The sequence below is a fragment of the Exophiala aquamarina genome (genome assembly GCF_000709125.1).
Source record: "Exophiala aquamarina CBS 119918 chromosome Unknown aczIA-supercont1.2, whole genome shotgun sequence".
NCBI classification, from domain to species: domain Eukaryota; kingdom Fungi; phylum Ascomycota; class Eurotiomycetes; order Chaetothyriales; family Herpotrichiellaceae; genus Exophiala; species Exophiala aquamarina.
Window position 1 is genome coordinate 2,397,146 of NW_013550586.1, and position 27,941 is coordinate 2,425,086.

The 27,941-nt window shown below is 51.8% G+C and overlaps 8 protein-coding genes across 8 annotated transcripts; 5 read left to right on the forward strand and 3 right to left on the reverse strand.

The window, feature by feature from the left end:
• Positions 1-421: 421 nt before the first annotated feature.
• On the forward strand, positions 422-6,046 carry A1O9_02687 (uncharacterized protein; the record flags this gene model as incomplete). Its single annotated transcript, XM_013408258.1, has 1 exon — positions 422-6,046. The coding sequence occupies one exon, from the start codon at positions 422-424 to the stop codon at positions 6,044-6,046; it is 5,625 nt and encodes a 1,874-aa protein (XP_013263712.1).
• Positions 6,047-6,884: 838 nt separating this feature from the next.
• A1O9_02688 (uncharacterized protein) lies at positions 6,885-8,471 on the forward strand (the record flags this gene model as incomplete). The annotated part of the gene is made up of 1 exon (XM_013408259.1): positions 6,885-8,471. The coding sequence occupies one exon, from the start codon at positions 6,885-6,887 to the stop codon at positions 8,469-8,471; it is 1,587 nt and encodes a 528-aa protein (XP_013263713.1).
• A 115-nt stretch (positions 8,472-8,586) lies between these two features.
• On the reverse strand, positions 8,587-9,570 carry A1O9_02689 (uncharacterized protein; the record flags this gene model as incomplete). The annotated part of the gene is made up of 1 exon (XM_013408260.1): positions 8,587-9,570. The coding sequence occupies one exon, from the start codon at positions 9,568-9,570 to the stop codon at positions 8,587-8,589; it is 984 nt and encodes a 327-aa protein (XP_013263714.1).
• Positions 9,571-10,225: 655 nt separating this feature from the next.
• A1O9_02690 (uncharacterized protein) lies at positions 10,226-11,575 on the forward strand (the record flags this gene model as incomplete). The annotated part of the gene is made up of 4 exons (XM_013408261.1): positions 10,226-10,334; positions 10,389-10,505; positions 10,561-11,251; positions 11,323-11,575. 4 exons carry the CDS (start codon positions 10,226-10,228, stop codon positions 11,573-11,575), a joined length of 1,170 nt encoding a protein of 389 aa, XP_013263715.1.
• Positions 11,576-14,653: 3,078 nt separating this feature from the next.
• A1O9_02691 (HAL protein kinase) lies at positions 14,654-16,063 on the forward strand (the record flags this gene model as incomplete). The annotated part of the gene is made up of 1 exon (XM_013408262.1): positions 14,654-16,063. The coding sequence occupies one exon, from the start codon at positions 14,654-14,656 to the stop codon at positions 16,061-16,063; it is 1,410 nt and encodes a 469-aa protein (XP_013263716.1).
• Positions 16,064-18,151: 2,088 nt separating this feature from the next.
• Positions 18,152-19,441, forward strand: A1O9_02692 (uncharacterized protein; the record flags this gene model as incomplete). Its single annotated transcript, XM_013408263.1, has 1 exon — positions 18,152-19,441. The coding sequence occupies one exon, from the start codon at positions 18,152-18,154 to the stop codon at positions 19,439-19,441; it is 1,290 nt and encodes a 429-aa protein (XP_013263717.1).
• Positions 19,442-20,001: 560 nt separating this feature from the next.
• On the reverse strand, positions 20,002-21,882 carry A1O9_02693 (uncharacterized protein; the record flags this gene model as incomplete). The annotated part of the gene is made up of 1 exon (XM_013408264.1): positions 20,002-21,882. The coding sequence occupies one exon, from the start codon at positions 21,880-21,882 to the stop codon at positions 20,002-20,004; it is 1,881 nt and encodes a 626-aa protein (XP_013263718.1).
• A 4,759-nt stretch (positions 21,883-26,641) lies between these two features.
• A1O9_02694 (uncharacterized protein) lies at positions 26,642-27,860 on the reverse strand (the record flags this gene model as incomplete). The annotated part of the gene is made up of 2 exons (XM_013408265.1): positions 26,642-27,048; positions 27,095-27,860. 2 exons carry the CDS (start codon positions 27,858-27,860, stop codon positions 26,642-26,644), a joined length of 1,173 nt encoding a protein of 390 aa, XP_013263719.1.
• Positions 27,861-27,941: the final 81 nt, after the last annotated feature.

The following is a 27,941-nucleotide window of genomic DNA, read 5'->3' on the forward strand; positions in this document are numbered from 1 at the left end:
CAATCGCCATTGGAATTGGATGGGTCACTTGATGGTAGGGAATCTTCCAACCTGGACGACCCTATCGATTTAGGCAATGCTCCAAGGCTGTGTTCAAATCAGCAATCGATCTCCACGCCTTACATTTCAATTCTCAAGGGCGCTGCCTCCTTGTCCACTATCATCTCGCTGAACTGCCTCGAGCCTACCTCTTCTTATCTGGTGGCATTGGATCACTTCACTCTTGATCTGGCTAAACTGGAAACCCCTGACCTGTGCCGCTGTGGCCAGACTCAGTCTACTCTCACCTCGACCCCTTGGGGCCAATCTTCAGTCCTTACCACCACATCCAGATCGATGCCTGATAATCCTGCCTTTCCGCCCTCTCTGACCTCCGTCAGCAGACAGCAGGCTGTTTTCCTCTGATGAGCCGACTTCCACCATGGAGTCTGCCCCTGATGACGATCCTCAAACCTGGTCTATCGATCAAGTGATTCACGAACTGTGCCACAACCTGAACCCAAGATGGTCTACATCCGCAGCCTCACAGCTTATTCCTGACAGAGAATCCCTAGAGGATACCTTTCGACAAAATCACGTCGATGGAGATACTCTTCTGGCGCTCGACATGGCCACCCTCAAAGGCGATCTGGGTATATCATCCTTTGGCCAGAAGAGAGCTATCATAAGGGCTATCGAGTACCTTCGCCTCCATTCGCAGCATTACCAACTCTCGGCATTTACAGCTGATAGTATTGCGAGGTTACAGTCTCCCAGTTGCTCGACTCAGATCCCACACCCAAGACTTTCTTTTGCCCCACAGTCTCCGGTCATGCCAGGCTTGGGGACAGCTCATGCTCTCGATGCTCGTTCGACTTATTCACCTGCAACTAGCAGTGGAGGCGGTCAGACTCAAACTTCGCGGCTGCAACAACAGGCGCTGCCTCAGGCGGATCACCCTTTCCTCAAGCCCCAAAGCCTCGCCCATCAACCCACCTCCCTGACAAATCGTACAGCAGCGGAGATAGACCCTCATCCCACCCCGGCCGACAGTACATTAGGTACACTTGATTTTCTACAGGCAAATGTCGACGCAGAGTTGTCTCTCAATAATTCAGCAACCAACGACTCTACAGCTTCCATCGCTCTGGTGAAAGATGATCCTCCTACGCATGCCAAACCAAAAAGAAAAATTGCACCGACACTGTTTTCTCAAGCAGAAGCGCCTACCGACAAACATTCCTATCTTTCGAATGAACCAAGGCTACCACAGGACACGTTCTACCACTGCCTCTCAACCGACTGGGGAGATCATTTGTGTCGCTTGCCAGACGACGATGCAGCCAACTTCTACCTTGAAAACCAGAACCACCCATCTGGAAGAAGGCAGATCATAGCTGCCCAGATGAAACACTATCTGCAACAGCCCGTCGAGAGATTGCCTCGCAGCGGGTGGCTCTGGAGAATACCTTATGGTTCGAACCATCGTAAAAGCCATCACAAAAAGACTACCAGAAAGTCCTCGGAGCAGTTTTTCACCCTCTTTCCTGGAAATGGCAGCCGACCAGTTGTGTGTGCACTTGCAGACTTTCCTGAATTAAAAGATACAGTTCAGCGAAAGTCTTTGCATGAAACTCATACGTCCATAGCCCTTTCGTCTGATATGATTGTTGCAGAAGCCCCACCAAAGACCGCAGAATCTCGGAATGAGGTAGAGACATCGGGCCTTGAAGAGTTTGCGTATCTGCTCGGTAAATATCCAGTTACGGAGGAAGAAGAGGCTCTACCTTTGTACGGAGATTCCGGGGATGAAGGAGAGCTTGATGAAGCGACTTGGAAGGAATATGAAGAGGAGAGAGTAGAAAAGCAAAATCTTTCCTTGCATATGACTGCCTCCGAGGTCGAATCTACGATAAATGAAACCCTCGAAGATTACCGGCGTGAATGGAGTCAGACAAGACTGCCGAAAGCCCAAATCAAGGCCTATCGTTTATGGATGATATCCGCTAAACAGAAGAGCAGAAAGGGAGCCCTCGAACACTCTCAATTTTGGAAGGATCATTCAACAAATCAACTACGCAAGCTGAAGGAAGCATTGCTCAAAGATGTGTGGCACAAGCCTGCTGATGTCAAACACCAGTGCCAGAGCATGGAGCTCACAGTCTTCAGCATCGAGGACCATACGTATTTTGTTCAAGCTCTTCTTTCAGATGACCCACCACAGCGGCCAACCAGAGCCGAGTGTCTGTCGAAGCCAACGAAGCGACAACAGCCGTTAGAGGATGGCGAAGAGCTCATTGAATCAGATTCTGATGTCAATAGCGACTTGCAAGATTTCCTGGACAGTAGTTCCGATGCGGGATCGATCCACCATGAACCTGATCTAGACGATTGGAGCCCTATCATCCCGAAGAAGGAGATTATAAGCCCTGCAGTGAAAGATAAGAATATTTCCGAAGCTGCGCAAAACGCCGTGGCACCTAATTTGGCAACAACTCTCACTGCCGATCTTAATGATAACGATGCCGACATCGAGACTGACAGTGATGACGCTATTGTGACACCAAACTCCAGACGCAAAGCATCGCCAGGTAGGATTATATCACCCAGGAAGCTCACTGGCAAACAACAGGCAACGCCCAAGAAGAAGTTTGCTCTCCCTCCTAGCCCGGGAAGAAGAATGCAGCTCGCTAACTCCGATTCCGACTCTGATCTTAACCTACTTTCGCGAGTGCCTAAATCGAAATACCGTCAGAAAGGAGACTCAAGAATCTCTGCAATCGATTTGACCATGTCTAGTCCTCCCTCTGCCGAGAAAAAGGGCAAAGAAACGAGCTCAGAATTTGATGTTCACACACCAGAGTTAAACCCGGATCTGAACAGTTCCCCCTCTAGAAAGACTTCCAGGCAGTCCAGCATCCACTCTCGAACGTCCCTAGGTTATAACTCGGTTGATTCAAGTCTTCCTCCGTGGGGTGATTTTCAGGGTATACGGAACACTGCTTGGGCCAGAATAGAACGTCTTTGTGATGGTCGACGAGCCCTTGCAAAAGCCGTTTACGACCTTAAGTTGTCGACTGCAACGAGCTTGTCGAGACTGATCGCTCCTATATTTCATGACAATCCTAAGCACGACGGACGTGAGCTTATCATACTTGGGCTTACTGGTCTCGGGCGCGATGAAGATTCCGCAATTGGCGCCAGCCTTGAGCTTGATCATCACACTCTTACTCTGGCATTGCTCTACATGATCTACTGCGATGGTCAGAACTTTCTCGATAAAGTCGGACCCTCAGATGGACACATTCAAAATGCGTACAAAGAGCTTGACGCAGGCCACCGCATGTTCTTTGATTTGCTTAAACGATTACTGCGAATTGCCCTTGGCAAACTCCTGGAACAAGAAACAGCAACGCACAATGAGAAGAAGAGAAAGAAACAGTCATTAAGCCCCCGTTTACTTATAGATGACACAGATCTACAAATGAGTGATGGTTTCAGCACCGATCTCGCAGAGCAAGTTCCTCCTCCTTCCTCAAAGAGGAGACGCAAGCGCATTGTTGTTCAGAGCCAAGAAGCAAAATCCCAACAGAAGAGTGACCAGCAGCGAATCGAAGAGCAAGAAAAGCGCCGCAAGGTTATGGAGCAACGATTTGCTCAAATTGAAACCAGTGGCAATGTTGTTAGTCCCGTGAACTTTACTGAGCCATATGTCTACCTTGACCCTCATATTGCGTCACGTGTGAAGCCTCATCAACTCAAAGGAATCCAATTCATGTGGCGTGAGATTATCGAGGACCCTAAACACCAGGGATGCATTCTTGCTCACACCATGGGCCTAGGCAAGACCATGCAGGTCATTTCTCTCCTAGTTACAATTGCACAGTGCATCCAAAGCCATGATCCCAATATGACAGAGCATATCCCTGTCCCATGTCGCAACAAGAAAACTCTCATTCTATGTCCTGCCTCTCTACTCGATAATTGGTACGATGAACTGGCCATGTGGTGCCCCAATCGAAACTTATTGGGCAGCATCCACAAGCTTGATGTCGCGGATGACCAAACTGTCAGAACCTGGGGAAATAGTGGCGGTATCCTTCTGATAAGCTATGACCGATTCAGGAGCATGGTCAATAAGAGTGCGCAGGAAACATCCGATCAGTCAAATTCCTTCAAAAGTCTGGAGAAGATCCTACTGGAAGAGCCCAGCATTGTCGTTGCGGACGAAGCTCACATGATGAAAAACCCAAAGTCAGCAATAAATCAAGTGACTAAGAGGTTCAAAACGCGCAGTCGTATTGCTCTTACAGGTTCCCCACTGAACAACCATCTGGAGGAATATCACGCCATGGTCGACTGGATTGCCCCTGAATACCTCGGAAACATAACCCAGTTTCGTGCGAAATATTCCGACCCCATCAATCAAGGGCTTTACGCGGAGAGCACAGCATTTGAAAGACGTAGGGCGCTCAAAAAGTTACATGTGCTCAAGCGCGATCTGGATCCGAAGATCAATCGCGCGGATATCTCTGCAGTTGAACAAGACATGCCATCCAAGACGGATTATTTCATTACCATAGCAGTCACTGAGTTGCAGAAGGAGGCGTACAATACCTTTGTCCGTTACATGTCCGAGGCTGTTTTGCCTGGGAAAGGATTTCGTGCCAGACTATGGGCCTGGATTGCTATCTTGCAGTTGCTTTGCAATCATCCGTCATGTTGTTATGATAAGCTCCGAGAATGCCAACGCAATCTCCTCAAAAATCCAGCTCAGGTCGCTGATAAGATGGTTGCAGATAAAGAGCTTCAGAGCGACAAGAGCAGCCCAGAAACAGAACCTCAAAGTGACAAGAACAGCCCCAAAGAGGATCCACCAGATGACGTCGTAATTGACATTCAGGGGTCTATGAAAGAAGCAATGGAAAAGGTTCTGGAAGTCTTCGCGCCAATCACAGCCGCAAGAGAATTGAACAATGCCGACCTCTCGTATCGAATGTCCTTGGTCCGTGACATTGTCAAAGGTGCAGTGGCAATTGGCGACAAGACTCTCATATTCTCACACAGCATCTCGACCTTGACGTACCTGGAGAAAATGCTTCGAGAGATGGGGTGCGGGTACATCCGGTTAGATGGCAATACTAAGCCATCAAACAGACAGGCCATGACCAAGTCTTTCAACAAGGATACCAGCTACCAAGTATTTCTCATATCCACGAAGGCCGGCGGACTAGGTATGAACCTTCAAGGCGCAAATCGTGTTATCATTCTTGACTTTTCCTACAATCCATCATGGGAAGAACAGGCTATTGGAAGAGCGTATCGCCTCGGTCAAACTAGGCCAGTCTTCGTTTATCGCTTCCGTGCAGGTTCTACCTTTGAAGAGGTTATGTTCAACCAGGCTGTATTCAAACAACAGGTGTTTCAGCGAGTTGTGGACCACAAAAACCCTGCTCGGCATGCCTCGAAGGATGCTTCGGAGTGGTTATTTCCGGTGAAAGAGACGGAACAAAAGGAATTTGACGAATGTATTGGCAAAGACCCCAGCGTTCTTGACACAATCATCAAGCGTGTTGACTATATTCGAAACATTGAGCTCACCGAGACATTCCAAAGAGAAGATGATGAAAAGTTAAATGAGGAAGACGTTAAAGAGGCTGAGGCTGAATTTCTGATGGAGCGACTATTTCGGGAAAACCCAGAAGCATACTATGCTAAGCAGCAGGAGGAAGCTCGGCAGCAGCAAGCTCTCCGTGCAGGAAACACATTTCGGAGCCAATATCCCTCCCGGTTTCCTGGTCCTCCAGTTCACTCACCCCACTTCCAGAATATTCAAACGCCCGCCAGCATACATGGCTATACGCGATCAGGCCCAGCATTCGGGATCCCAAGTTCAGAACTTTCCCCGATACCAGTTAGCAGATCCGATATGCATGTATCGGCGGCTCCCTGGTCAGAGGAAATAGCCCGGCAGAATAAAAGGCAAACGCTCGAACGAACGACCGACGATCATATTCAACGGCTGGAACCATTCGCGCCAGTTTCAGGCGAGGGTGCCGGAAGCTGAGAATCGAATGTCTTAGTGGGCAAAAGCATAGGATGGTTACGAAAATAATGAAAATAAAACTACGACGGCATGTGGGATTAAACGACATCATCACACTATTTCCAACACTGGCCACGTTTACCAAATGGGCTGAGCTTGCACTTGGGGGCCTTTGGCGGTCGACGTTGCGCGCTGCGCCCCAATTCCCCCTCGATTTTTTCCCCATGTCCGTCATGACGGAGTTTATGCGTGCATCGAGATACCCCCAAAGCGAACTGTTTTTGACGAACGAAATAACATGAGAGATGTGTTGAGATATGGGAAGAAGTTGGTCTCGCCTTTTACTTACTGCATGTTGGTGGCAGGACAGTGCACGTATCATCATAGCGGCAAAGGGAGCAGGGCTTTCCATTGGGAAAGTGTATCACAGCCTCACAGAGAGGCAGAATTGCTTTAGAGCACCTAAGAACAAGATTAGGTACAATTCAGCATTCTCGACCTCACCTTGTTCTCTTTTCCCCTGTCCAATTAAAGTCTCACTGCGATTCACTCCTGAGTGCAGTGTCGCTCATTTCAAAAAAGCAATCGTGACGCTGATCCGTGTGTAGAGGGGTGGGTTGTGCTAATAGTGAGTAAGGCGGACCATTGAAATCATTCTCAATCCTCAGTTGATAGATTAAATCAAATTATGGTAAACGATCGCACAAGTAGTAGTGGTTGGGTGGAGACCTGAGCAAATTCGTCTCTTTGTTTGCTTTGGGGGAAAAATTAAATAAGAAAAGTGATGAATTATTGAAGACTTGGACTTGGAGCTAAATCGCGGCCAGAGACATCTAGAAGAAACACTGATTATACGACAATGCCACCGACGGTGGCGTCTTCATCTCAGCAAGCACCGCGTTTAGAATCACACGTTTCGCCGGACGTCTTCCTGCATGTACCAACATCTGTGGCGCGGTTGAAAACAGGTGGAGCGGCACGCAAAATCCGGCATGAGACGACGGATTCTGGGACGACGGCGACGGCAACGAGTATGTCTTTGAATCTAGTGTTTTTCATCACGGGGAATCCGGGGTTGATTGGTTATTATCATCCGTTCCTGGCGGGGTTGGCAAGGGCTTTGGACGGCAAAGACAAGGACGACGAGCAGCGGGAGAGGTCTCGAGGAGGAGGTGCGGTGCCTGTGCTCGCGGGCTTCAGTCTCGGGGGGTTTGAGGTTGAGGATTGGGATCGGGACTGCGATTCGAGGGCCGTGACTGCTGAAGGCCAAAGCGCGAGCGGACGGCACGAGAGCTTACGCGATCTCCTCTTCCCTGCTTCCGCGGCGTTGTCGCCGTCTTCGTGTCGCGAGAAAATCCACACGCTAGCTGAGCAGGTGGCGCTGTGCTATGCGAGGCTGGAGAACCTCGTGGGCAGGATCCGACTGCATTTCGCGGAGGAACTTGCCGGGTCGCGGCGGAAAGGAGCGGGGGGAGGTGGCGGCGGTGGTGATGCTCCCGGCGCTTCTGGCATGGATGCACCAGATGTGGAAATCGACGTGACGCTCATCGGGCACAGCGTCGGCGCATACATCGCTCTGGAGCTGGTGAGGCTATGCCATGAACGGGCAAGAAATGAGCGGCCATCACTGTCACTATCGCCATCACAGTTGTCTCCTGGATCAGCATCGAGTGCGCCTGCTACTGCTGCTTCTACTTCTACGACTACTGACACCACCACCACCGCCGCCGCTCCAGCACCATCGCCAGCGCGATGGCACATCGATTCCTCCATCCTGCTAACGCCCACCATCCAAGACCTGTACCTCTCGCCGTCCGGGCGCATGGCCAGCCTGCTGCTCACGTACACGCCATTCATGCCCGGGCTAGCACACGGCCTCGTGCAGAACGTGTTGGTGAACTGGCTGCCGGGTTCGTGGATCGAGGCCCTCGTGCAGCGCGCGACGGGTATGCGCGTTGGGAGTCATGGGCTGGCGACGACGTTGGCGTTTTTGAGGAGTCGCAACGGCGTCAGGCAGGCGCTCGAGATGGCGAAGTGTGAGTTGAGGGAGATTCGGGGGGAGAGCTGGGGAGGCGAGGTTTGGGGCGCTACAGCCGTCGCAGAGGTGGATGGACATGGGGATGGGGTAGGTCAGGTTGTGAGGACCCCGAGGCTTTATTTCTGGTTTGCGAAGCAGGATCATTGGGTCGCGGATGTGACGAGGGAGGAGATTTTGAGAAGGAGGGGGGGAAGGAGGACTGGGTTTCTCTACGGTGATGGCCAAGGCAAGCTTGGTCCGGGAGACGGCCTTCAGTCAGAGGAGTATCACCGGGTAAGAAACAGGGCACCGAAGATTTTGATAGATGAGACGGAGAGATTGGTCCACGCGTGGTGTTTGACACAGAGTGAACTGGTGACTCGACGGGTCGGTGGATGGTTAGAGGAGTTATGGGATCAGAATGAATAGACGATGTGGTAACATGGTTTAGTTCAAGGTAAAAGACTGGAGTAGTCAAGCTATGGAACTTTGATCATAAGTCATGGCATCGCGCGAGCAAGCATTCTCTCTCTTGAGGATAGATTCACGTCGTACCCAATCCAGCTCGTCGGAAGAGATCTCCCAAGACATCTGGTTGCTGAGAAGTAGCGTCAGAGGCAGTGCCTTTTCGAAACAAATCTGCCAGCACATTTTGCCCCTCGAGAGGTTGGGATTGAGCATAGTCGTGCGCTCTAACACTCCAGGCAGAGTCCGCGGCTCTCTGTTGTCCGAAAAGCTGTTGTAGATCTATTGTTTGACCGGCTGTACTGGGTGCATTGGCGGTTTGATTTGCGATTGAAGCTCCAGCTTCTTGCATGTGGCCGTTCGTGTGTTGGGCCTGAGCAGCCGCAGCCGCGGCTTCAGCAGAGTGTCTACTGGCACCAGCATGGTCGGCGAGCTTCTTCATGAGATCAGCGTTGTGGAGTTGAGCATTTTCTGTGGAAGTCCCAGGCCCGTCGTGGAAAATATAGACGCCATATATCTTCTGCTCATGGCCCTCCTTGAAACTAAGAATGACATATTCCCCGGCGATTTCAACACCGGCATTTTCCCCTTCTCGCAGTTCTGCGTCAAAGTTGTCTAGGCCGCGTCTGTTCAAGACAATTGCGGAATATCTGTCTTCACCATAACTCCCAGGGATGAGCTCGCAAATGAACAAAGAACCTTCCACCCCGGTCTTTGTCCATTGAGGTTCTGGCGCAGGAGTGAATTCGTAGACCACGGCATAAGGGGCGATTGAAAGGATGCCGACGACCTGAGGATTATGGCGTTTGAGAACGGAGACATTGAGCTCCTCATTGGTGCGATCGGGAGGAGGAGGCCTGGTCGGGTAGTCTGACTGATAGCCCTGATAGTCTGACTCGTAGTCGGAAGAAAGGATATTTGGTGGAGGCGGAGCTTGAAGGGGAGCAGGGGCAGGAACAGAGGGTTGAGTCTGTGTAGAAGAGTTCATAGGAGGATAGCGAGGAAAGTCGACGGATTGCTGGCGTCGAGCGTTTCCTGATCTGCGGTGGACATGCTGGGCCATGGCTGTGGGAGGAATGTATGTGGGCAAGATCAATATGAGGAGTAGTGACCTACCTCATTGAGGGAGAGGGAGAGGGAGGCGTACCTGCTCAGGCACTTGGAACCTCAATTCCGCAGGCAGTTCATCGTGGGCCTGGAGCAGAACAGTGGTGGTGATCATATGGCTACGACTTCGCACTGGAGAGGCGTCGAGATGTGGTTGATGCCAAGCCCCAGCCCTGAAAAGGAAAAGCGCCGGAGCCAAACAGGCACGACCCCGGAATAATGGGCAGGAGGCGGCGAGGAAGGCGCGATGATTGGTGGTGCGCGGTTACCCCTAATTCAATCCCTATTCCTAGTTTTTTGAACGACAGAACTGCACTGCACTCTGCACTCTGTCCAACAACGACATCCTCCTCGCTCAACATTATCCCAACGACCTTTCCTGTACTCTAGGTTCTTTCGTTGATTGTCTCTATTCTTCTCGCGCGCCCGTCTCTTCATTTCTTGCAGCGCTTTATTGTCTTGAGCCTTTTCTCACTTGCACACATCCAAAATGTCTTCACCTCTCAATGCGGTACGTTGTCACCTTCTGCTCTCAAGACCTAAGCACGTCGACCACCATCCCGTCGACACCATCAATCCTCTCACCCTTCTTGTGTCTTATTCTCGTCACTATGTTCTCTTCTAACAAAGTGCGCGCCGCGCAGATAAAGATTCGCAAGAAGAAGAATGTCAAGAAGGGAATTCAATTCTCGATAATGGTGATTGGCGCATCTGGCACTGGTAAGTTGAATGAATCCTTGATCCTCCATCCAAGGCAGATCTGACCATCTACAGGCCGGACCACATTTGTCAACACTCTCTGTGGTCGACGAGTCCTCCAACCCAAAGACGCAGATGACGCAGCCAATGCCCACCTTGAGGAAGGCGTGAGAATCAAGCCAGTAACAGTTGGTATGTTGGTGATGCAGACGTGGAGATGGTGCAGTATACTAAAGATGAACGTCAGAGCTTGAACTGGACGAAGAAGGTACACGTGTCTCATTGACAATCGTGGACACCCCCGGCTTTGGTGATTCAATCGACAACGAAGCCTCCTTCGGCGAAATTGTTGGCTACCTCGAGAGGCAATATGATGACATCCTTGCCGAAGAATCTCGTATCAAGCGTAATCCCCGATTCCGCGACAATCGTGTGCATGCCCTTCTCTATTTCATCACTCCAACAGGCCACGGCCTCCGAGAATTGGATATTGAATTGATGAGACGCTTGTCACCACGTGCCAATGTCATCCCTGTCATTGGTAAAGCGGACTCTCTGACGCCTGCCGAATTGGCCGAATCGAAGAAATTGGTCATGGAAGACATTGAGCACTACCGCATCCCGGTCTACAATTTCCCGTACGACATCGAAGAAGATGACGAAGACACTGTTGAGGAGAATGCGGAGCTACGGGGATTGATGCCCTTTGCAATTGTGGGATCAGAGGATGTGATTGAGATCGGTGGCCGTCGTGTCCGAGCTCGACAATATCCTTGGGGTATTGTTGAGGTGGATAACCCACGCCACTCTGATTTCCTGGCCATTCGCAGTGCCCTGCTACACTCGCACCTTGCAGATCTCAAGGAAATCACACACGACTTTTTGTACGAAAACTACCGAACTGAGAAGCTGAGCAAGAGTGTGGATGGTGGCGTATCGTACGTGTTGCTCCGCTATGTTTCTTTTGCTTGCTGGGGAAATGAGACTAACATTTAATTTACCAATCCAGCGGCCAAGATTCGTCGATCAACCCCGAAGACCTTGCCAACCAGTCAGTTCGTCTGAAGGAGGAGCAACTGCGCCGTGAAGAGGAGAAACTCCGGGAGATTGAGGTCAAGGTGCAGCGAGAGATCAATGAGAAACGACAGGAGCTCCTCGCGCGAGAGAGCCAACTGCGCGAGATCGAGGCGCGGATGCAGAGAGAACAAAGTCAAGGGATGGACGACCTGAATGGACATGGAGGCCTCCACCAGCAAGAGTAATGCAGGGCGGGAAAGCGGACATGAAAATTGTCGTATTTCTGCCCGCGCATGCAGGCCATTCAGAGTGAAGCGGAAATCGACAGGTGCTCTGGTGACTGAGTTGGACAAAGGTGCGGTGGTGCGCTCGAGGGCGATCCAGTAAGGCTGCAGCAATGCGGGCGGTGAAGGGATCAGGGGCGACTGAGTGGACAGAAGATTGAAGGGTTTGGGGCTTTTTCTTCAAGACGGAGTGAAGTGCTTGCAGTGAACGACCGGACATTATGCAGTAGAGTAGCGACTTTCTAATCAGCGGTGACTAGGGTGACAGGCAAGGCAAAGCGAGGAGAAGATTTCCTACATGCAGTACGATTCTTGAACATGTTGATGCGTGTCTTTTTCTCCTTGACTATTAAATTAATTTGCAATGTGCGCGGAGGATGCGCGGGGGATGGGTGAACCATTCACCAGCGCTGAGATGAAAAATGATTCGTGCGTGCCTGGGTCATGGTTACAAGCCGTGGGCCAGACAAGAAGGCTTGACGTTTTCTTGAGCACGAGAGCGTGGGGTTGTGCAGGTGGGTCGTAGGGAATAGCATGACTACTGTACGGAGGTGACTCGTGACTTGACTCATGACTTGGAGGAAAGGGAAGGCAAGGGCAGGGAGGCGCCCAGGGACGGCCGAGGGGGCTTGCAGCTGGTGGCAGGTTGCTGGCCGAGGGGCTCCCAGTCCCGGGACTCCCGGGGTTATTTGCTGATGCAGGTGCATGCGGGCAAAGTGGTACGGCATGGGAGGCAGATTCGATGCCCAGTGTCCCTCTCTGCCCCTCGGTCCATAACCAACAGAATCGGCATTGGAGTCCAACTCTACTCCGTCCAAGCCCTCTCCAGCAAGGAAAGAAAGAAGGCAACCCAAGCCCTGGGTTTTAGGGGCTTTTGCTCGCCGATAGGCGGCCAAGAGCGTTCAAAGAAGTAGAGGCATGGAAACTTCCGCCAAGTCCATGGAACTGGCTTATCTTCCCAGGCGTTCTGGGTGGGTGCAACGACCTAGAGGATCCCTCGGGACGGCCTCTCAAATCTCTCCATGCTTGCCCAGGCTTGCTTTTAGTGGCCCTGCATTTCTCCTTCTCAGCTTATACCAATCCAGTCAAGTCTCGTTATGCTATGTGTGCCCATGCGTCCAGAAGCAAAAGCAACAAACAGACGGAGCATAAAATGCGCGATTTAATTTCTTAGGTGGATTGAAACTTGCCCCGGTGCCTCTGGAGAACCAGATCGACCCCTCCTCAGTCCTCACCGGTGGCCCGCTGGCTGCACCTGTTGGGCCAGTCGTTCCTCTTACGAGGCCGTGGACGAGACTCGTCCAGCCGCTGTGATGTCGTTGTGCATGACGTCTGTGTGCCCGAGGCGCCTATTAACTAGGTGGTGGCCCGATGGAGGCCCTGGGCCGAGGGCGCCTGTGATTGAACCCGGCACAGGGGGGTTGTGACTTGTAAGCTGTCTGTGTCACCTTCACCCGTCGAGCTGCCCCTCCTCCGCACTTTTTCTAGAGGGCTAAGCATTGCCCTTGATGGTCTTTGCCCACGTCGGTGAGCCATCCAGCTGTCTCCCTCAGTGCCACCCCACCCCCAAACCACCCAAGCTATTATGGATTGGGACAGCTACTTCTGCATCTGCACCTGCGCCTGCACCTGCCTAGCTTTGGCCCCAGCAGCAGGCAAGGGAAGGAACGTGGAGTGCAGGTGCCCGTACGACACACGACCGGGTGCGCATTGCAGAACAACGCAGATGCAGACGCAGATGCAGACACAGAAAGCTGGGGGTCCAAGCGAGCTGAATCCCAGACTGATGGCTGATCAGCGTGGGAGGGTTGGAGAGAAGTTTGGACCGTTGATACCGCCAGACTGCCTCGTCGTTCCCAGGAAGATCGTTATATCATATTCAATTGATAGAAGCTGCTGCTGCTGCTGCTGCTACCGCTGTCTCTTTCCCAGTCCTCGGTAGTGCTACGACTACGCCTAGTTATTCCCTCGTCCACACGTTCTTGTTGTCCTCCTCTTCGATCTTCCAATCCTGACCTTCGCGCCGATACCCGCCACGATCTGGTGATCCGCTACACCATTCAAGGCATGTTATTCCAGCCTGATCTCATCTCTCCTGCACATGCTTGATTTCTATCGTCGCTGATGTCCATCATGGTATACCTTACTGATACCCAAATATGGTTCCAGGCTCAATTTCCTCTCTTCTCATATTCCGTTGGCCCGTGCTTCACGGCCGCTTGGTCCCCTAGAGACCCACCACTTCTCTCGCTACCACCCGCGTCTACAGTACCACCATCGGCGTCAGTCCACTGGATCTTGTCCCTCAAGAGTTCTCCCGAGGATAAATACTACAATCCAGACCTGGTCTCCAACTCCAACTCGGTCTCCAAGAAGCTTGGATCCAGAAACTTGGGAAAATCAAGGGACAGCAGCCTGACCTACCTGATCTCGAATACGACCTTTCCGCCCATCATCTTCTTGATTCTTGACACCAGTTGACCCGCTTCTCTCACCATCTACCTCCCTCGCTTATTTTCGATTCGATCCCTGGACGTGGGTGCCCCCATTCGGTCATTGTGCAGCAGTTCGCAGCAAGAGTCCCATCCGTGGCTGACTCCCAAGGTTCCGTCACCCATATCTTATCCTCCAGATCGCTTCCCATTCATCATTTCAACCTCACGCACGTTGTTGAACGCCCCACAACGGCGCCCTGTACCCAGAAACTCAAACCCTCTGCGTAGCCATTCGAATGCAATTCCCTTTCTTCGAGGGAACCACGTTCCCACCCATTTAGGTCTGTCAAGCTTTCGCTCATCTGCCCTCTCGGTGTCTGATTTTCCCCAAAAGAGAAGAGGCGTCAGGCGATTCCGACTCAGCGTCCTATACCTAGGTTGTTCCTCGATTCCTCTCAACCCTTCCATAACCAAACCCCAAACCACGAGCCGCCGTCGCCCTGGATCCTCCTCAGAGCCCGCTCACTCCGAGTGAGCGTGACTCTCGATTGTATCACTTACATTGCCATCCTTTACCGGATCCTCCCCCACCGCTGAGTCAAACATGTCAGTCATGACAAGTACACCTCCATCACCCGCACGAACTTCCAGCGGATTCAGTCTGTTGTCCAAGATCAAATCCCACAAAGAATCAAAGTATCTCAGCCCTTCCCAGCCCCCTCCTATCCAAAGAACTGGCAGTTATGGCAGCATCTACAACCAACCTGAAAGAGCCTCTCTTTTCTCCCTCCCCGCGGAGGAGGGGTCTGGCTTGAAAGCCCGCCGACTGAGCGCCAGTCCTCTGGACGACTTTGTTGTCGACATATGTCCATTAGAAGCAGAGTTCGTACCCTTGTCCAAGTTTGGCCGCAAGAAGGAGATCGGAAAGGGCGCAAGTGCTACTGTCAAGATCATGCTTCGCAAAGGCGACAAGAAGAGCGACAGCCCTCCACACTACGCAGTCAAGGAATTTCGCAAGAAATCTGCGAGGGAAACTGAGGAAGAGTACGTACGCAAGGTCAAGTCGGAGTACACCATTGCCAAGTCTCTTGACCACCCAAACATTGTCCGAACTGTCCGACTCTGTACGACCAACGGTCGCTGGAACCATGTAATGGAGTACTGTCAACAAGGCGAACTCTTCAGTCTTGTAGAACGAAAGTATTTCAAACCGGAAGATCGAAATTGCATCTTCAAGCAGGTCCTGCGTGGTGTCAGCTACCTCCATGAGCATGGAATTGCCCACCGAGATATTAAGCTGGAAAACCTCCTCATGACCGATGATGGCCACATCAAAATCACCGATTTCGGCGTGTCGGAGGTCTTCTGCGGTGATCATCCGGGGGTCGCCATTTCACGTGGACTGTGTGGCCAAGGCATGAGAAATGCACGAAGATCAGCACCAGGTATCTGTGGTTCGAAACCGTACATCTCCCCAGAAGTCCTAGCGCACGACAAGCACTACGACCCCACGAAACTGGATGTGTGGGCATGTGGTATCCTCTTCATGACCATGTGCCTCTGCGGGAATCCGTGGCAAAGCGCCAATACAAGGGAGCTCAACTATGCGGTATTTTTGGAAGGTTGGAAGGCGTTCCTCGATCGCTTCGAGGACTCGTCATCATCGTCACGCTTGATCGATGAAAATACGTATCCCCAGTGTGGGCCTATCTTCAATGCCCTCGCTTCGCATTCTCAGCGTAGGTGCATTCTCAAGATGCTCCATCCAGATCCGGACAAGCGCTGCAGCATTCGCGACGCACTGAATGATCGCTGGGTCAAGGGCGTCGACTGCTGTACGCCAGATGCTCGCGGTGCAACCTTTGCAAATGGAATCGATGTCTCGAAACTTGAGTCTCACAAAGTGGCAGCGAAAATGAAGGTCCAGGCCAAACATGACCATCTTCCACCGCCTGTCAAACGTCTACCGCAACATCGTTTTGATATGGGCGACGGAACGTCGAGATATGACTGATCGATGGGTTGCTGGCGTTCTGGTTTCATCATTGCCCGGTTCCCCACGGTTCATCCTTCTTTTCCTCCCAATGCTCAGACCATCCCAGCATATCATTTAGGGACAAGATTCTGTTGGCAGTGCGTTACGAAGTGCTCGGAAGCGCCAGTGTCACTACAGTTTCCCGTTCCTAGGATCATCTTCTTGTAGGTCCTTTTTCATGGTGGTGGGTTGGTTAGCTGGATGAGGATCGATTGAGCGTTCTTCCGCTCGGATCAGTTTCAAAGAAGCTGTGGATTTTGTTAGCTTGATGAGGGAAAGAGCAAACAATCAATGGGAAGTATGATCTGCTTCTGCGAATGCATATAATTACTCGTACAATTATTGTTGGCGGAGTCATGGAAAACACATCCCTCTGGTGATGTGTTGGCACAATAAAATGATGTGGTGACGGAAGAACAGGGATGAAGTCCCTTATCGATAAAGATGTCAAGCTCCCACCCAAGGCTCTCAATGATTTGTAGCGACCATGTGGGGCCTGTACATCAACCAGGTTCTCCAAGTCCATGTCAAATAGGCGAATTCCAGGCTCTTCACATCAACTTGAGCAGGTTCCCCAGGTACTCAAAGCACTCTCAGTATGTCTTAGCCACATTCTTTAATCTATGAGGTTAATACTTAATATACCCCCGCCAAATTGGTATACATACATAAGTACAAAATGCTTACACGATTTCTCACGTTGGTCGCTTGCGAGTCCACTCGTGTTGATGCTACCCTGCAGGCTAGGGAGTACCACAGAAGACAACGATGACGGGCTGCAGTGGGATCTGGCATGTGTCCCACTGTGTATAATATCTCATCCCTTTATACCTGCCAACTATGACTGGATTCCATATTCTGCCGCAGTCCCGGCCAATTGCTCATCCTCTAAGCCCGGGCATGAGCTTGTTCCCAACGATGCCGGGGCTGGTGGATAATGGGTTGATTGGGGAGGTTACAGTTACGCCGTGTGCCGTGGTTAGTATTTGAGTTGCTTGAAGTTAGAAAACCCGTCATGCGGGCCAAGGACTCTCTTCTCATGGAATACTCTTGTCCAGAGATGAGCAGCCGGAGTCAGCGAATGCACTTCCGGAGGTACTATGAGCAGTTATGAGTCTAGAAAGACGCGAGCAGCACTCTTGCGATCGGAATTCTTCAAGCTCGATTTCTTGTCATGAGCTGGAGGAGCTTGGTGCTCATGCTTGCCAGGCCAGGAGTTTATACCTGCCCCCTTATGCGGTCTGTATACAGACTGGGGTGTGTGCTCGTCGCTGTGCACGATACATCCAACCCATAAGACGTACCTGGATTGCCAGGCTATGCCGCCTTCGAACTCGACCTCGGCTAAACTCAAGGTCTCGACTCGTCGTATTCGCAAGGAAGGCGCCCGGTGCCGGTCACGTCACTGTCTTGGCTGAACTTGAACCGCATCCAACGGTGTCGGTCACAAGAACCGTGCGAGCACCGCCCGAACTAACTGGTTCTCCTCACTTCATTTCATACATTCCAATTCTGAGTCTCCGATGTTTTGAATCGCCATAAGTCGGAATCTAGATATTCATATTCTATATACGTTCAACGTTGGCTCATTCTGGTTAAGCAAGTCACCGTTTCTGTCACCTTTGCCAGCGCAATACATTTGGAGAACTCGTCAGCACCGGTTTCCTTTTTCTTTTTCCCTGGACCCCAAAGGTAAGTCGGGGAACAAGTTGGAGTGTGAGACAGAAGAGAGAGAAGAAGAATCGAGGGGACACATTCTGCACGCACACCGGAGTTGTCTCAGTCGTTTGCACACGTTATTCTTTTTCTACCAGTGTGAAATTTTTGGATGCCTTGACTCGGTGTCGACTCGACATAGGGCCCAACGCACATTGGAAATCATCTTTGTCCCACCTCGGCGCGTGACTCGATTTTGAGACCGTCCTGTTTTTTTTGAATTGGAAGGAATCCGAGCCTCAGAAACGGGCCCAAAAATAAAGAGTCAAGAAAAGGCTGCCCATCTATCTATCTACTTGCCGGCACGGTTCTCTAAACCAAACCCAGAGTGCAGCCAGTCCCCCGAAAAAAATGGCGGACCAGTCGCACCTCCCAAGCTCCGCCAGCGACGAAGCACCGCCCAACCCAACAGAGCCATATCAGCCATTCCTCGACATGAAACCACCCGTCGACGCGCCGATCAGCTCCGCGAACGGGACCCTGGTTTCCGGGTCCGAGAAGGAGAAAGAACTCGAGTCCGACTCTATGCGCGCCGACCGCGAAGCAACCCCCGAACCGGATGACTTCCACATCGAGTTCCCCGCAGGCCTGCCGACGCCGCCGTTCGTGCACGTGCAGGGCGTGCCGAATTTCAGAGATCTTGGCGGGTACCGGTGCTCACCGCCCTCGTCGGCGTCATCGTCCGACGAAGGCAAGACGATCTACACGCTCCGCCGCGGCGTGCTCTTCCGCTGCGCACACCCGACCCACCTCACCCCGAAAGGTCTGTCCACGCTCACCACCACCCTGGGAATCTCCAAAATGTACGACCTGCGCAGCGGACCCGAGATCTCTCGGCTGGCCGCGACGGTCGCCAACAGCCCGGCCGACCTCTATCCGCTCGCAGACCCCAACACCGGCACGATCGAGTCGCACGGTGCGCCGGGCCTCGAACGCGTCTTTGTGCCCGTGTACCAGAACGAGGACTACGGGCCGGTCGCGCTCGCGCGCAAGCTGCAGTGGTACACGGACACGCACAAGCACGACGAGGAGCGCGGGTTCGAGTATTCCGAGGGCTTCGTGAAGGCGTACCGCGACATCGCGACGCACGGCGCGGCCGCCTACACGGCGATCTTCCGGCAGCTGTTGGCGAACGCGGCGAACGAGCAGAAACACGGCCAGGGCTTGATCTTCCACTGCACGGCGGGCAAAGACCGCACGGGCGTGCTCGGCGCCCTGATCCACAAGCTCGTCGGCGTGGACGAGGACACCATCTGCTGGGAATACGCGCTCACGGAGCCCGGGCTGGGGAAGTGGCGCGACCAGTTCATGCAGCGCATCTCCGCGAGTGGCCTGGGCGGCGGCGGCGGCAAGCCAGCCAGCCCCGAGAAGATCTACACCGGAGACCGCCAGGCCGTGTCGCGCGAGGAGGCAGCGCGCATCTGCGGCAGCCGCGCCGGCAACATGCGCGCGTGGTTGGACCAGGTGCTGCAGCGCGAGTTTGGCGGCGTCGAGCGGTACTTGACCGAGAAGTGCGGCTTGACCGCCGACGAGGTCGTGACGCTCAGGGACTACTTGGTTGTGTCGGTCGGGGCGGACGACGACGTCGTCAAGGTGAGCTCCATCGAGGGCTGGACCCCGGACGGTGGTGTTGTTGATTGAGCTTTTGCCGCCGTGTAACTGTGGCTGCGGCTGCGGCTGCGTGTGGTGTTTGAGGCGCGCGTGTTGACTGCGAGCATTTGTTCTGCTGTCAATATCTGTTGCCTGATTGATGAGGCGAGGCTATCTTCTTGTGAATCGGGTGGTGGTTCAGCAGCAGCAGCAGGAGCAGGAGGAGGAGGAGGAGGATGATATGGTGGTAGTGACGGTGTACGACAACGAAATCGCTACTTAAACATACAACTAGATAGACACATAGAGATATATATGCATCCACTTGACAATATGACGAATACTTTGATTCTTGAATTTGCTCGGGACGCTTGCTTTGTTGCTCGATTGCCCAGCCTAGACTTGAATACTTGGTCGCTTCCTCACTCCTCATGCAGACACTAACTATCAATCGTCCAATCTATATCTCTCCTCTCCCTCACTCTCCCTCACTCTCCCAAGGTGCTCTGCATTCCAGGGCGGTCCTTGCAGATTAGCCAATGAGCTAGCAAACACAGCCACTAACCCCAATCCGGCTTTCAACCAAGAAGGAGAGTCTTCCTTTCCTCTCTTCAGGACTCCCGCCTCTTTTCCTCAGAAGCGCCTCTGACAAGGGGGCTCGAACTACCAGGGGGGCGAGTAGGACTAGCTCCAGCACTGACAGCGCCCCTCTTATCCTTTTTGATGAGATTGGCGAAGAAAGCCGACATGGCCTCATTGCTCTGTTTACCCACCCCCGCCGCTGCGCCCGCAGCATTGGTTGCAGTGGCAGCAGTCGATGTAGACGGTGTCGTTGTTCCATCTCCTGCACCGATCCCGCCAGCTTCGCTCCCTGTTCTGCGCATTGGAGTGCTAGTACCAGGACCGGCTTGGGTTGATGTAGATGTAGTGGATCTGTTGGTTGCTGCTGCGGCGGTGGCCGCATTACGCTCGCTTTCGCGTTCTCGTAGCCTCCTCGTAGCTTCTTCAGCGTCGAAATCGATTCCGTTGACGTTGATTTGATATGGACCGATATGCTCGGCCATTCTAGGATTTGATACTCCTTTGACACCACCATCGTCACTTCCATCCACAGCCGAGCCACTGGTTCCTGTCGGTGCTGGAGCTCCCTTGCGTGATTTGCGCTCAGCCTTTTCATCTTCAGCTTTCAATCGCTCAAGGTGAGAGAACTGTTCTTGGAGGAATTCCTGCACAGATGGAACGGCGACGATTTCATCGCCGGTGCGTGGTTGAAAAGTTGGTCGAGAATCCGAGGGGTTTCGGAGAGTGACTTCGAAGATTGATACAGCGGACTCAGCTTCAGAATCCTTAGAGCCATTTTGGTCGGGCGATGTCGCCGTGTTTGTTGAAAGGTCGAGAGTGTGTACCGGGGATTCCTGAATCTCGATCGACCAGGCATCTCCTACTGCCTCAGGGTCGAACCCTTCCTTTAGAATTCGGATTTTCCCCCACGAATCCCAGTTAGGTGGAACGAGGATCTTGTCTCTGTCGATGATGTTGTGTTTGGCGACTTCTCGTTTAAGTAACGAATGAATACTGAGACTGGAGTGTATTAATGTCCTAACATTGTTGGGGTCGAAAGTCGCTGTGTAAACAAGGGATGCGCCATGCTTGAGAAGGACACATCTCAGCCATTGCATAAGAAAATCGAACTGATCTTCTCCCCATCCGTAGTCACGTTCCATTTGTTCAATTTTTTCTGCCTGTACACATACAACGGACACGGGTACGCCTAGACCTTCGTCCCATTCCCCGGGTCCTGGTGGGACGGTGGCGGCAAGTAATTTCTGTTCTGCACTGACATTCCCACCAGGTTGAGCAGACGGGGCATCCGGACCTACTCTCTTCTCTTTCCAGGCAGTCATGGTCTCTTCCATCTCGATCTTGGTCTGTTCGTCCAACGATAAAATGACGGACCTGAGCAACCGAACCCATTGTCGGAGTTGTCTGGCCCATTTGAAGGGATCCGACCAGTCAAGCAGAATCGTTATCAGTGTGTCCTTGACCGTTTTTGTAGTGAAGAGAGGTTTGAGCAACGGTGCAAAGTTAGCGCTTGGGTTGGCAAGCATGTAAATATTCAGTCTGGCGAGAACATCCTCCTGGTCGGCATCTAGCACATCGTGGTAGGTATATCCTAGGGCATAGCGGTTCGATATGGGGGCAGTCCGCGGCTGTTTCCGTCGATCATTATTCAGGTATCGTGGGCGTAAATTGGGTGGGTTCAACTGGTCAAGGAATTCTCGTTGTTGGTCGGGTGTCCCCCCAAGTACGATGAGTTGCTTTTCCGACAGGTCTTTGCCCTTGGAAGCACTATTGAGCATGGGCACCCAGATGGCCTGGTTTTCGCCATCCTTGCTGAGCGGGCGTCGGGAGGGCATTTGACGGGTAGTAGAGGTAGTCATGGGGGTTGAGGAGGTATTGAATGCTGAGATAGGCTGTGAGGTGCTCAACATGATGAGGTGTAGGTGGATGGATTGTGTGTCAAGGCGAATCTTTGCGGAATTCCATACGGGTCAAGAGTCACTGGTACTGAGTATAGGTGTCATTTGACCCCTGTTCGACTTGCAGAGACGCGAATTCGAGAGTGGGAAGATGCAAGGAAATGCACGGAGTACGGAGGCTGATGGTGGATGAACTTGTGTTCCTCGCGTTCTTTTTTCTCCGCAGGCGAGGAGCGGCCTGGAAGGGGCGTGGAGGAAAGCGCTAACGACCTGAAACAGCAACCTGTTAGCGCCATATTTAAGCTTATTTTTAGTCCCCGCAAGCCCCTCAACTTGATTACAACCGTTGGTCCCTTCTCGATCGAGAGTAAAGCGGCGTGCCCTTCAAAGCGTCCTTCCACCACCCAGTACGGAGCATGCGGCCGTACATGATGCCAGGGCTGATCATGTCTATCACTGGGCCGTGGTTGGTGACGTGTTGCACAGTCGTGGGCTGCCAGTTCTCCTCTCAAATCATCAGAATGTCACCAGTTGATATCTCCCGCAGCTCTGCCGAGATGTCAACAACTTGGGCAACCGCCCTTCGTACAAGCACTGTGAGTACCTATCGACTTGTGGCCCCTGGGCCTGACCTTCACAGGAGAATTGTGGAGAGCTACGACCTCAACATTCTGCTGTTTTGTCCGGCCATTCCATGATCTCAAGCACTGAGTTTGCTGCTTCCGAGGTGGAGGAGATACTTCGGCATCAAAGAAGGACTCATACGCTGAGCATTGTTTGCTCGTTGCGCCCGAATGTGCTTCATGACCCAGATACCCATCCCTTATTTAGAGGGAAAGAAATGGCAAAGGTTGTAGAACCCCTATAAAGTACCCAGCTATTGGTTTTACGGGTAGAACAAAGTTACATGGTTCTGGCCTTATTACTAAGGCTTGAGAGTAGTATTGTAACGAGATTGAATCGGTATATATTCTCGCCTATCTAGCAGTTTGGATAAAGGGGTAGGGCTACGTCGCTAGAGGAATGCCTTCATCCAGGGCCAGTAGGATAACGACCAACCAACACCAAAAACAGTACAACAGTAGCCACGTGTAGAACGAAACTTCTTACTTGCCTGTATTACAGAAGAGAGCGTAATACTCTCTTCTCCTACAGTACGAAGCCTTCTATAGAGCTCGACTCCTGAAACTCTTTGCCACGGCCGTGCTTAGGTCTATAGTAGCCTTATTCTTGAAGGCCACTGCCACTCAAACTTTGGCTGTATAGTTGTACAGCCGAACTTGTGAAGGGTGAATCAAATAGTATTCTCAAAACTCAATAAACAATACTCTTGAGCAAGGCTCCGTAGGTCGCTGTCGACTCTCTAGCACCTCTGTGCCAGCGTGCCTCGTCTCCTAGCTGACGCTGTCCTGACGTGTTCTCTATGCGTTCTCCGACTCCTACCGTGTGTACGTGAGTGGTGTGGTTGGCGTGCATGCTTCTTCCACCTAGTCTAGTAATGGTCTGCCCTTTTTACTCCCCTTGCCTCTTGCTAAGCCTCCTTCTCCCTTCCCAAGTAATACTCCTCTTTCCCGCCAGGCCAAGTGCATGAAGCCCAAGTACGGTATGTGATATTTATCGTTAAAAGAGTGCTTCATACAGTGATTGGTAAAGCACTGTCGATCCCGCCTTGCTTAGCCATCATTACCTAGACAGCGTTCCTCGCCGTGTACTCGCCTTGAAGGTGCTCATGCAGTAACGAGTGTTGATATGATAGCTGTAATGCTGTTGGTAAGCCAACAATCGAAGTAAGTAAAGTGGCAGGATTATCAATAGTGCTGTAGGGACGATAGCTAACCTAGTTTCCAAGGAACCACGAGTTATTTTACTGGTTTTGACAATTCCTTCACAAAAACGGTAGTTTCCTGCGTTACCGGCAAATGAGATTTGTAGGTATGACGACAGGGGGCCCGCACTAGGAGGTATTTAATTGATCTATTCAGAACGTGTGTAATAGCACATTTGGTAATACCTAACAATTTCCCTTTATTTCCGAGTGTCTGAAACGACCCAGCATTGCCAGCAAGGGCTGTGTGAATGTACTAACAGTTGGGTTGGCCTGAGAACGCAACACCCATAAGGTTGAGAAGACCAGAACGTCACGTTCACTATCAGGTAAGACTGCAATCCACGCAATTCGTGACTGAATAGTGAAATAATGCTCCCACAGTCTCTTTGAATGACGGACATCATCAGCTACCGGAAGAAGTACAGCATGGATCCGTTGTGTCAGACGTTATACATCAGCGGCTGTATCTGCAAGGATGACGTTAAATTTGGAGTGTCCGAAAGGACATCAACAATGTTTGGAGGCGCTACAATACTCTGCGGTGAGCCGTTAAGGCTGATCACTTTCTGCCGCGAGTTACCAATTTGATCATTCATGTGGTCAATGCAACACCACATGTCATGCATGATTCATTGTTGTTTTTGGCGCTGGAGTCGACATTCGCCTCAAAGGATAGGCTGCTAGGGAACTAGGTAGCTTTCTGTACCACTAGATCCTCTAAATTTGTTGTATTTCAATGTGAACAATTCACAAATACGCCATAGAATCTTCCGCAGAAGTCTTCTCCAACTTCGTTCTTGCTACAGTGGTGTATCACACAGCATGATCTTCCAACCATTTGCGGCCGTGGGATAAGTGCCGCCGGGGAACCGGCGGCGGAGAACTACTCAAGGATCTGGTAGATTCTAAGTGAACGTCTTCTGCGGGTAACTCGAAGCTGAAGGTCGATATCGATGCAGAGGTACCCGAAATGTTAGAAGGCAGCAGTGATTGTATAGAGGGCTTGACCAGTAACAAGTGTGTTGGCGGAGGAAGTGATGTAGCAGCCTGTGCGTTTAGGTTAATGGCGAGTCCCGTGCCGGAGTCCAGTTCGGAGTAAGTTGAGTACATCGATGTCGTAAAAGGGTTTGTTTCTGGCGAATGGGATATTCCTCTGGATGGCATCTCAGCAAGAATGGTGGTGTCTGGGAGTGTTGGCAATGGCTTGCGTTGGGGCATCGCTGTTCTGATTTGATATCGTGGCAGCGTGTTTTGAAACTCGTGAGGGAGGCAGCCCGGCATCTCCTGATAGTGTATCTGTTGTTGGAAGTGGGATGGAGTGGAGAGTGAGTCCATCACTATGGCCGGGGAAGCCGCGGGCCTCGGGGGAATTGGCGGTGGGATCTGAGCAAGGTATTCTGCTTCTGCGGTCTTAGTGCGACTCTCAGAAGACGTCTCAGACGGTCTAACTGGCAAGTCGAAACCTTTGTCCCTTGTCCAACGGCCTTCGTCTTTCGGCACGGCCAGAAATTTGGCGATTCCGCAGTCTTCCTCTGCTCCTCCCACACCAAATGTCAGCCTTCCCAGGCCCACGTCAGGGATCCCTTGATCTTTGTGAGAGCCTGAACGAGATACACTTTGTCTATATCTTGCCCCGGGCGTGATGACCTTGCCTGTATCATCGTGATGTTGTGTATTAAGATTCCTTCCTACTTCTCCAGCCGGATATTCCCCAGTCTTCGCAAATTCGTGCAACTGCTCAGGATCAGACTTCGTCCGCCGCTGGAGAAATTCGACTAGCTCGTAGGGTGGAGGTGGCTTCGGGGATGAAGCTCGTCTATCGGCAGCACTGCTGTGACTCCGATACGGGTTCGTTTTTATCGGGCCTGTCCGGCTGCAGAGAATGCCCATGGCGGCATTCAGGCCCTGGGTTGCGATTGCCATTCTATTAATGTTCGTGGCAACCTTGGGCGAATCTTTAAGCACATATAGTGCTCGAGTCTTTAAGGAAATGTCCTTGGTACGACCCTGTTTCGTAACCATATCGGCGCGTGCGCGTTCGGCGAGGATGGCTACGTCCTTGACTGCGTTCTCCGTCGCAGTGATGCAATTGTCAACGTAGGCTTTTTCGGTGTCGTTGAGGAGGGAAGACTTTTGATGGCGGAGGGTCTTGACTTGTGTAACTGTTTCTGTGACGATTTTCGTAGTCTCCAGCAGATCTCGTGTTTGCTCACCGACGGCCTGGATCTCATATATAATTTGGAATATCCGAAGGGAGGTGGTAACGCCGGAAGACACGGCGGAAACTGCCGAGAGAGGATCTGCCATAGTTGGGAGCCTTATAAGGAAAATTGTATGGAGGGAAGTAGGCTTCAAAGAAACCTGTCAAATGTAGCCAGACTGACTGCCAGAGCCTTCAAAGCATTCGACAGAGACCCCTACGAGCTCATGAGGGTGAGTGACCAACTAGGATATTGGATGATGAAGCCTAATAAGGCTGGACACCTGCTGCTTCTTCCTGAGACTGCGGAAAGTGGTGAGCCCGCCTGACTTACAAGTTATACTCGGCGGTTATGCATGAAAGGAGGCCAGGATTACAGGGTGTGTGCTATTGATTATGTGGATATTGGAGAACTACGCATCCAAACACAGCCAGAGAGGTCATGCTTGTGTATCCGGCAATGCGGAGGACACAATGACAGTACGAGCACCAATCAGAGAAGGCTGCTTGTATATGTTCAGCGTGGCTGTCGCTTAGAAGAACGTCATTTCGACTCTCACCTCCCTGCCAGATCATTGACACCCAACTCGCGACGTCAAAACAAGCCATGAACACGAGACCCACCAGACTAAACAGTCCACCAATAGCGACGACCCCTCTCATGATCTACACACCCCTCCTGAATCAGATTACGGATACAGCTGTGACTCTGAGGGTTGTTTCTTGTAGACCCCAGTACAAACTTACTTCACCTCCAAGTCGCGCGCTACTGGTGGGACTATCACTTGTGGCGTTTCCAGGGGCCGGGCCTCGGCAGAAGTCGTCCTGATTAGTCCAGGACGTAACACGAGCCGCATCCCACGATGACCCTGCTCCCCATGGCGCGAGAGACGCCAGTCCCAGACCAAGGTTGACGGCTGGGAGAACATGGTCACACCAACCTCAGCTGCAACTTTCATGATGCTGACGAGATTACCGCGGCGAGTTCCTTCTCTGTCGCGAGCCCATGGAGAGAACGCGTGGCAAAGGTTCTCTGCTGCATTCGCAATCGCCATATCTCGAGCCGCTGTGTAGGCTCGATCATTTTCTGGCTGCGGATGCAGGTAGGCAGTCAATACACGCCATTTACAGTACGCAGCATCGAAGACCACTTTTCTCAGATTAGCAAATGATCCGATGAAGATATTCACACTTACTGGAATTATTCTTCGTAGCGGTTGCACTTTGTATTGATTGGGGTAAGGCGGTGAAATCTGCGGGCAGGAAAGAGATGGCCGAATTACTCTCCGCCGAGATGCTGGAGACAATGAAGTAAGCAATGGCGTGCTTGATGAGCATCGTCGGACGGCGCGTGGTTGCCAGCAAATCCAATATCGCAGCTTGGTGAAGGTGTGAGTCAAAGTGTGCAATGTTTGAGTGAACCAACGGGTCGATCTTGACGGCAATATCCTGGTAGTATTGTTCGACGTGCATTTCAATCTGGTCAAACAAACCAGAGACGGCTGAACGAAGATCACTGTCAGCTTCGGGTTGCGGCAGGTGCTTTTCCCATGCTCCGACACTTGTATCGGGTGGGCTCTCTTTCGGTTCATTCGCACAAGCTACCTTTTCCCAGCGGCTAGATCTTTTGTGTCGTCGGCTTCGATTTCGAGAGCTCATGATGAAGAATGTTAACAGAGCAGCGATGAGAGCTCCGCCAATCAGGCATCCGACTGCGGCACCGGCAATAGGACCAGTCGTCGAAGGACAATTATTGCCAGGCGGTGGTGGGGGGGCAGTCACAATGGCTGTTTCGTGAACCGTTGTTGTCGACGGTGCTGTTGTCGATATTGTAGTGAGATTTTGGGTTCCAGTGGGCGAAACGGTGAACTCGATGATACTTATCGAAGTCACAGTCTCAGTACCGTCTATTGAAGTTGTGTATATAATCGGAGTGCTAAGAGTAGTAGTAATAGCTGCCATCCTGTCACCCTGATCTGTTTGTTACTATTCGAAATCGATGCTTGCCGGAATTTGCAAACGTGGAGTAATTTGTAAGGCTTG